The following is a 9,093-nucleotide window of genomic DNA, read 5'->3' as shown; positions in this document are numbered from 1 at the left end:
CCCAAACATTTGCAAAGCCTTCACGCAGCAACAGAATACCCCTGGGACCTCGGGCTAGGCCCAGTGTCCTCATCCAGACACCAGTTCTCCAACCTCTTCCCCCAGTCCACAATCCGGTTGTCCACCACCCTCCAAAACACATCCGCCGCCCAAAACACAAACGGCCCAATCATCCACATCCCAAAGAACCAGCTCAACGTGATCTGAGTTGGCGTCTTCACCCCGAAGAACCCCTTTACACCCGCAGCAGGAAGCGCCTCCTTAAAATTCGCATCCCCCGGCTTCCCCCTCGCAGGGATATCAACATGCCCCAGAATCGACGCCTGGATGGTATCCATCACCGGTCCATGCATGATATAAATCGCATAACTGATCCTCCCACAATACTGCGCCAGCCCCCCCTCAAAGAACCTCCTCAGAAAATCCAGCTCCCCCACCGCCCACACCGTACACACCGCGCTCAGCCCAAACCAAAACTTCTGCGGCGCCAAATGATCCATCTCCGCAAACGGCAACGGCGTCCTCTCCAGAAACCAGCTAATCCCCGGCGTCTTATCCGCACTCCTATTCGGCCAACCCCCAATGAACAACCCCACCAGTATCATCACCACCTGCAACCCCTTCACCAACGTGCCCGGCCCCATCACCATCCCCCTTTCTTTGGTCCCCTCCCTCTCCCCCTCCCACTCCTTTTGCTTCTTCCCCTCCTGCTTCAGCACGAAAACCTCGGCCAAAAACAAACCCGCCAAAAACTCGAACCCCGCCCACTTCCCACACATCAAACAGTACCCCATCAACCCCAACACACTCCCCATCCTCACATGCAGCTTCACCCGACTGAGCATCAGCACAACCATAAACAACAACATCGAATGCGCAAACTCAATCGGTATCGTCCACAAGTGGATATCATACGCCGGCTTCAAATCCCTATCCCAGTCCCACCCCCAAGTAATCTGGTGAAACACCGCCCCCTTCCACTTCCACACCTCCTCCATCAGCGTCTCCTGCGCCGGACCCAGATACCCCGTCTGCCGGAGACAAAGCACCATAAACGTCGACACCACGCATGGTCCAAACAACCTGAACGCTCGACGGAACGTGGACGACGCAAGGGCAGTGTAGCATTTGTCCAGGTCTCGGGCGTGTAGAGCCTTGATGGGCTTGTACGACAGGGCAAAGCCGGAAATGACAAAAAAGATGTGCACCATTGGTCTGCCGGAGAAGATGATGCGGAAGTAGGGGAGTTGAATAAAAGACGAGGGGCGGTCGACGTTGAGGCCGTGGGAGAGCGTCAGGGCCGAAAAGTTGTTTTCGGTGTAGTGGCAGAAGAAGACGATGATGGAGGCGATGCCGCGGAGGCCGTCGAGGTACGAGGTTGGATGGACGCGGTAAGTTGGTTTATGGTCGGGGAAGAGGCGGTCCGAGAGGAAGGAGGGGAGGAGGGCGAGGAGGATTTTGAAGAGGGTTTGGCGAGGGAGGAAAAGCCTGGGGAGGCTGGCGGTGGGCGGTGATAACATCTTGGTGATGAGAGGCTTGGGCCGCCGCCCTGAGGTTGGAAATGGGAATAAAACAAGCGGTATTGATGGTGAAGTGAAGATTGAACTGAATGAGTGATGTGATGATATACACTGGTGGCAAATTCCGTATCAAAGCGACTGTCAAAATCTACAAAGTCAGATGGTAGAAGGCTGCCACAGGAAGGTGGCTGCTTGTGTGCGTGTGTATGTACGAAGTTGAGGCCCAGGACGAGGAAAGAAGGGGGGAGCTCCAAGCTGAGCTCTGAGGACAAGGTGTGTTTTGAAGGAGAGCGGGTGACGGTGTCAGGCGTGGGTAACGCTTGGTTTCCTGGGGATTTGATATGACAAGGTGCGGTGCACCGATTGACCGTCACGCTAATTCGTCGCTAGTTCCAGGGACCATTGTCTCATGGCAGCCGTTGTTGGTGACGTTCCCAGGCTCGAGGCTTGCTGAATCAGGGGTTGGCAAGATTACCGAGCTTGGAAAAGATGTTCCAGGCCCTTGGCTGATCCGCGCGTCGTTGCGTTGCCCTATTCCAGCATGAGTTTCAGCAAACACAATAAAAGCGAAAGCCGCTTGTGAGAGGGCAAGCAGCAAAGTCGGCGTATTGTGTCTCACCGAGTACCTAGTAACTGAACGCTGAAAAAAAAAAACAGAAGAGGCAGGCAGGTACGACCGACCCATTGCCTCACCTCACCTGGCGGTGTAGCTCCCCCAGGTCTCAGAGGACGGCCCAAAAGACTCCGTCGGACATGCAGGGGCTTCCAGGAGACGAGGGGAACGGATCGGCCTGTGAAGCTTGATCTGAACTGCAGGTCCCAGGAGAACAAACAGGAAGATGCAGGGAGCTGAACATGCAACAATTTCGGAAACGCCACATGAGGAAACGCCTCCAATGATGGTTCTAGCCGCTGACAGCTGAAAAGATTTCATGATGGGTCAGACAATTCTTAAAACAGCGAGCCGTTCTCCTCTGTAGTAGCGTGGCCAGCAGAGCAAGATAGCATCTTCGCCAGTTCGATTCTTATGCTTGTTGTTGTTTGTTGCCAAGTTGCAGGCTGTGCCCTGGGACACGCACAAGCTCCAGAGATCTGCGGCGGAGAATGTTTCGAACGTGTGTGCCGGCTTGGCATACGTCATATTGCCAAGCAGCCCAGCCAGCCCTTGTCGGTTTTTCTGCTGTAGTGTGTGTTGACATTTTAAGAGTACAACAGATGACTATATCTGATTCTATCATACCCACCTGGACCCGATGGTACGGGGGACATGAGCAACCTTGACCTTCTGCGCCTCCTCCCTTTTATCATCCAATCTTTGCTCCAACAGCGTAACCTACTTGCTTCTCCCAGCTTCCGACAGCGTGGAATACATACCCACTGCTATCTGAAGATATATCAACCCATTCAGCTGTCTGAGTCCACAATCAACCCACATCCATCTCCGTGCCTGTATCGGCGCCTGCTCTTCAGTGAAACTATCATCCAGCACCTCTCCCCACCACCAACCCGAGTTTGAACCCACGGGTCCCTCTTCGTCAGGGTTAATGTGCAGCCTCAGCTCTCTAAACCCAGGCAATCGCTCGCAAAGACTCCGAAAAGAAGGCAAGGATGCACCCAGGAGATCCTGTTGATATGTGAACATGCGCAAGTATCTCAAGTTGTCCAGCTGCCAAGAAGGTTCTGAGCCAAGCTCAAGCTGCGGGGGCATCTTCAAATCCCTAGGTCGGGGGGCCCAGATGAGCACTTTTGCGAACTGGGCCGCTTTGGTGTGTCCTCTCCCGACAACTTCTCCATCAACTCCTGCCCTGGCCCAACCCCCGAGCTGTGACACCTCGCAAAAACAAATTCGTTTTCCCGAAAGGGCATCATCCGGCACTCGGTGTAAACCTGTCGACAAGTCTGCAGAAAGGCAGTAGGGATATACTCGTGCGGTCGGTAGGGTGATAATTATAATGGCAACTTGTCACGACGACGACCACCACCACCACCATGACGTCTTGACCACCACCCCCTGTCGTCGCTTCCGTTCTCATCGGGTGTTACGGGCTCGTAGATGCATGGTGATGGCGGCTTCGAGGCTAGTTTCCCCGGGTAGGCCCATTCGTCGTTGTGGTAGGTGAGGGGGCTCACGAATAGTATTGGAGGTAGACCGCGAGCCGGATCTCTTGGGGCAGGGACAAGAGGTGGAAGGTCATGGTGATGAAGGGGGTATGGCTTGGGGAAATAGAAAGAAAGAAAGAAAGAGAATGTGAAGAACCACACGCTTTCAAGCGTCAGGTTGGCCATCTCAAATAGGACGATTGGTAGGCAACCAACTGTTGGAAGCAGGAAAACTGAAACTGGTAGGCAACCGTTGGAAGCGGGTTAACACAAAAGTCGGCACAGTATGTATATCTTACATTGGGTAGGCAAATTATTATATTCCCATGTATTAGTTGGGCATACTGCTTCTATGACATGACAATCCTCCTGCGAAGCACTGAAGTCTTGTTGAAGAGCAATTGCACGATTTCGAAGTTGGGTATTTTCCTTTGATTATCATGACCAGTCCACACCCGACTTAACCTCAGGAGGAAGAAACCTTCCTGCTCGAAAGGGGCGTTCAGAGCCACAGCCATCAGCCATCAAAGCCACGCACCTGTCGCCAAAACACCATGTCCCATTCCCCGCTATGCTAGATGAATATATAAACGGCCGCCCCTTTCCCAAAACCAAGAGCAGAGAAACACACCCACTACCTAGGAGGAAGTCTTTTCACCTGCCCTTTCGCAGGCGCCCTCTTGGACTCGAGCTCTATCCTCGGCGGTAGATCTGTCCTGCCCCTAGCATACAACCAAAACAAGTGCTCTGGCTGCACACCCGTATTTCCACTGGAGGCCACCCGATTAGCAAAATAACCAAAAACATGTCAATGAAGCCTACCACGTACCTCACCTGCTGCACAACCCCCTGCTGTCCCAACCCTCCCCTCCCCCCACCACTCCCATCCATCATAACTAAATCTTCATCCTCTTCTTCATCTTCATCCTCTTCCTCATCATCACTCTCCTCCTCCTCCTCCTCCTCCTCCAACAAATTCCTCCTCAACCCCGTCCTCACCCTCTCAACCCCCATCTCCTGCTCCTCCACAGTATAACTCCTCCCCTCCTGCACATTAATATACTCCTTCAACCCCCTATCAAACAAAAACCAGCAATCTGCCCACTTCTCATTATTCGCCTCCTCATCCTCCCCCTCGTCCCCATCCCCACCCCCACCACCACCACCCCCCTCCTCATAATCCTCATCATCCCCCCCTTCCCGTCTCTTGTTCCGCCTAGCAATCTCTGCCAACACCGCCTCATCAACCCCCACTTCCCTCGCCCTCTGCATCCCCATCTCCATTTTCGTCTCGATCTCCGGTTCCGGTTTTTTTCTTAGCATCGATGACAAAAAGTCTAGCTGGGTGCGCCCGGGGAAGTTGGTAGACGGGTGGACAGCGATGCGGTGGAACAAGGCTGACTTGTCGGTTAGGATCGACTGGAGGGATAGCAGCGAGGTGTGGATTATTGCTGCTGAGGCCTGGAGGGATTCTTGGGAGGGGAGGGGGTAGGTGAGCGCCATGTTGCGGTGGGCGTTGGAGAGGTTGAGAGATAGGGTCGCGAAGCGGTTGCGGAGGAGGTCGAGGTGTTTGAGGTCTTCGGGGAGGAGGTTTAGGGAAGCCATCTTTGGCGGTTGAGGGAAGAGTGGTTGTGGTCAGTGGATGGGTGTTGCTGTCGCGGGAAGTTGGGTATTGCGCTTTCGCGCTGCTGTTTGCGCGAGATCAAAGGTGATGAGTGCGGATTGGTAAGGTGGGGGTGGACTTGAATGTGGGAAGGGTTAGATATTGGTGGTGAGAGTTGGCGATTTCTACAGTCGGGATTTTGTTGTTGCGATCAAAATATGGAAAAGTTGAGAAGCGCAATTGATGATGGTTAAGTTCGCAATTCTGTCACGCGCGGGGGGGAGCTTGAGCACAGGCCCGGGCTGTCGCTTCCTTATTTGGCTAGCGCAGATCTCTAGCCCACTTTATTTTCAGGCAGTTAGCTCATCAAGGTTCTCAATGGTTGCTCTCAACATCATCAACGCTGATACATATACGGTCTACCAGTGCAGATTGCATGATCGGTTGTATTTTTTATCAGCATAACTGACAAAGAGCAATGCTAGCACGCTCGCCAAATTAAACATGTCCCAAGATGCCTTCACATATATCGTCTACCTTAACCATTTGAACCTCCATCGTGCGCCCAAGAGCAAAACTCGCTATGAGAAACCGGGTTGAACCACATCCTCTTCATCACCGTCGTAATAGTTGAAGCGCCACCAGCACATGTCGACAGAGTTTACTGCCCGTGAGATCCAGCTTGATCAGTCACGATCCTCGATCCTGTCTCCCGGCCGGACTCATCCACAGCCGGGTACCGCGCCCGCCTCTCGAGGTCATCCAGAGGAATATGCGACCGGATATACCTATCACAACAGATTAGTACACATCCTCATCACGCCAGAGAGAAGAACTTACTTCTCCCTCCCATCATCAATCGGATTGTAATCCCAACTCTCAAACCTCCCCTTCGTCAGCGCCCCCCAAACCAACCTCCTCTTCCTCTGACTATGCAACACCTCCTTCGTAATCCCCTCAAAATCCCACTTCTCCCTCGCCTCCCTCTCAAACGCCTCAAAAACCTCTTTTGTTTCTTCATCCGTCCTCACCACCCCCTCCTTCACCAAATCCCTCAACTCGAGCGGATCCGCCCTCAAATCAAACAACTGACTCCCATCCGCCGGGCAAGTCACATACTTCCACCTCCCCCTTCTGATCATCATCAGCGGCCTGACCGTCCCCTCCCCAGTATACTCCGCAAAAACCTCATCATGCCCCCCCTCCCTCCCCTCCAGATGCGGCAGCAAACTCCTCCCATCCATCGGCAACAACGCCCACGGCTTCGTCCCCACCAAATCGCACATCGTAGGCAAAATATCCAACGTGCTCACATTCTGACTCACCCTCCTCGGCTCGAACCTCTTCGGGTAGCTCACCAGAAGCGGCACACGCACCGAGCTCTCAAAATACGACATCTTGTACCACAGCCCCCTCTCCCCGAGCATGTCCCCGTGGTCGCCAGAAAATATCACAATCGTGTCCTCGTCGAGCTTGAGCTGCTTGAGCAGGGTGAGGAGCTGGCCGAGGCAGTCGTCGACGTACGAGACGGCGCCGTAGTACGCCCTCCGGGCCCGCTTGATTTGCTCGTCAGAGAAAGGATTGTCCCACAGGTCGCAGACTTTGAGGAGGCGTTTGGAGTGGGGGTCTTGGTCTTCCTGGGGGATGGTCACGCGGGGGAGGTCGATGTCGACGTTTTCGTAGAGGTCCCAGTACTTTTGCTCGATGGTGTAGGGGTCGTGGGGGTGGGTGAGGGAGACCTGAGAGTGGACGTTAGCACACCGTGTAGTTGGAATGACCAGTCGTTTCCCCATATTGTTCCCCCCCCCCTTCCCCTCTGCGACCCAACGGCCACTGGCCGAGTAGTCATGTGCAGCGCATCATGCATACCACATCATAACCACCCTCCCGGGTCCCGTGGGGTCACTCATACACCCCCTCCCCGAAACAAAAACACGAACGTGGCGCAGGGTTAAACTCACCGTCAAAGCAAACGGCCTCCTCCCCCCCCCCCTCCCTAACAAAATCATACAAAAACTGCCTACTCCTATACATAACCTCCTCATCATAATCCAGCTGATTACTCCTCACACAGCTCCCCGCCTGCAGTACACTGCTCGCGTTATGATACCACTCCAGCCTCGTCTCCGGCTCCTCCCAGTTCGGCACCCACCCAAAATCCCCTGGGTAAATATCGCTCGTCAGCCTCGTCTCGTACCCATGCAGCTGATCCCCGACAAAATGCATCTTGCCCGCCAAAACAGTGTGGTACCCCTTCAGCCGAAGGTAGTGGGCATAAGTCGGGATATCGCTTGATATCTGGGCGGCATTGTCAAACGCTCCTATCTTCATGGGGAGCTGCCCCGTGATCATGCTCATTCTTGAGGGGCCGCATAAAGGTGAGGGGCAGTAGGCTGAGTCGAACTGGACTGATTTTGCAGCTAGGGCGTCGAGGTTGGGGGTCAGGATTTGGGAGGTGGGGTTGTACATCTTGAGCAAAGGGGCGGCTAGCTGGTCGGCCATGACGTAGAGGATGTTGGGACGTTTTTCTCCATCATGATGGCCGTTGGGAAAGTAGTGGCCGTTGCTGTTGGAAGCTGTTGTTCCGCGGGTGCTGTTGATTGGTGGTGGTGGTGTTGGTGATGGGGTGCTGTCAGCGCCGGGGAGGGAGTTGAGATCGGGTGACATGGTGATGTATCTATGTCTCTGTCGACGAGTAAGATGTCAAGGTGTGTGAATAAGCTTGCTTCTGGGGGGTTTGCTTGTGGTCCTCCCACGTATCTCAAAGTATCTAACTCAGCCCTAGAGATGTGGTGGCCTCTAGAATTGCGTAAGAAAGCCTCGCCAAGAATTTGCCCAGTATCAAGTTAGGAAACTTTCAACCGTGTGTAAGTGGACCGAATAGGCAATAACTTCTTTGAATGTCGATGGTGGCGTTGTTCTTGTTCCCGTGGGGGAAATATGTCACAAACTAGCGTAGAAAAAAGAAGGGGGGAAGACGAAAAGAGAACCCCCCACGAAGAACGTGAAAGGGGTATAAACGTCTCAGGAAAGTGTGCGTGGATGGCAGGTCAGATTGCTCGCAAGATCACGCAACCGCTCTTTGACGCAATCGTGGGACAGCTTATCGATATTGCGCCATCGAGAGACGGGATGAGAAAGCACAGGAAGGGGTGCCGCACTCCAATTTATTTCAGAGTACTAAGCATTCCAAAAACCTCCTGTCAAGTTGTCAATGCGCAAGCACCCCAAAAAAAAAAAAAAAAAAAGGAGATCAGGGGACCGCTGCCATGCACCAGACCATTCGGACGGGGGAAAGAGAGATAGTGGACCTGCGGTTTCGCTGTAGTGTGATCCTTGGCGTTGCTGGCAACAGTTTCTTCAAGAGCCAGACCGCTCGCTACCTTTCCTCCTTCCAGGGGGTCAAGAGAAGTTATCGTTGCGGATGGTGAAACTCTCTCGTAAAAAGGCGGCGGTGAAGGGCCATGAGTGGTGGGCATGTCCCAAAGGGTGGCCAACAAAGAAGATGGAACAAGCCGAAAATCTGCAGTCATTGAACAAATTCCATGGCGTCGATCATGCACCACCCCAGAAACCCTATTGTCGTTCCCTATCAGACCCTTTCGGCGGCTGCTGATGCAACATGGACTTCCCAGATCATGTCCCTTATCTTTGATGGCAAACCCAGTCAAGGATCAATAATTTTTGCAGCTTGCATTGTGTGCCTATGCAAATCTCTGCGGGGAATATCGGGGTCCAATCCGAAGCCGAATGAGGTCTGGACCACAGACACTTTCATGCCCCAACCACCTTCGATATCTCTCGTGATCTGCTTCTGTCGTCTCTTGCATACGACACTCCGCTCACCGGAGCCGCGGGGCTCTTCCGGAA

At 53.6% G+C, this 9,093-nt stretch overlaps 4 protein-coding genes across 4 annotated transcripts; all 4 read right to left on the bottom strand.

Annotated features, from left to right (window-relative positions):
* Positions 1 to 20: 20 nt before the first annotated feature.
* QC764_103940 (uncharacterized protein) lies at positions 21 to 1,520 on the bottom strand (the record flags this gene model as incomplete). Its single annotated transcript, XM_062941636.1, has 1 exon — positions 21 to 1,520. The coding sequence occupies one exon, from the start codon at positions 1,518 to 1,520 to the stop codon at positions 21 to 23; it is 1,500 nt and encodes a 499-aa protein (XP_062804514.1).
* Positions 1,521 to 1,975: 455 nt separating this feature from the next.
* Positions 1,976 to 2,454, bottom strand: QC764_103935 (uncharacterized protein; the record flags this gene model as incomplete). The annotated part of the gene is made up of 2 exons (XM_062941635.1): positions 1,976 to 2,051; positions 2,219 to 2,454. The coding sequence occupies 2 exons, from the start codon at positions 2,452 to 2,454 to the stop codon at positions 1,976 to 1,978; spliced, it is 312 nt and encodes a 103-aa protein (XP_062804513.1).
* Positions 2,455 to 3,914: 1,460 nt separating this feature from the next.
* MED8 (mediator of RNA polymerase II transcription subunit 8) lies at positions 3,915 to 5,225 on the bottom strand (the record flags this gene model as incomplete). The annotated part of the gene is made up of 2 exons (XM_062941634.1): positions 3,915 to 4,390; positions 4,450 to 5,225. 2 exons carry the CDS (start codon positions 5,223 to 5,225, stop codon positions 4,255 to 4,257), a joined length of 912 nt encoding a protein of 303 aa, XP_062804512.1. The 3' UTR covers positions 3,915 to 4,254.
* Positions 5,226 to 5,639: 414 nt separating this feature from the next.
* Positions 5,640 to 7,890, bottom strand: QC764_103920 (uncharacterized protein; the record flags this gene model as incomplete). Its single annotated transcript, XM_062941633.1, has 3 exons — positions 5,640 to 6,011; positions 6,064 to 7,039; positions 7,185 to 7,890. 3 exons carry the CDS (start codon positions 7,888 to 7,890, stop codon positions 5,885 to 5,887), a joined length of 1,809 nt encoding a protein of 602 aa, XP_062804511.1. The 3' UTR covers positions 5,640 to 5,884.
* Positions 7,891 to 9,093: the final 1,203 nt, after the last annotated feature.

Source organism: Podospora pseudoanserina, chromosome 1 (assembly GCF_035222485.1).
Source record: "Podospora pseudoanserina strain CBS 124.78 chromosome 1, whole genome shotgun sequence".
Lineage (NCBI taxonomy): Eukaryota > Fungi > Ascomycota > Sordariomycetes > Sordariales > Podosporaceae > Podospora > Podospora pseudoanserina.
The sequence above is the reverse complement of the archived record's forward strand: the minus strand, read 5'-3'. Positions and strand labels throughout refer to the sequence as shown.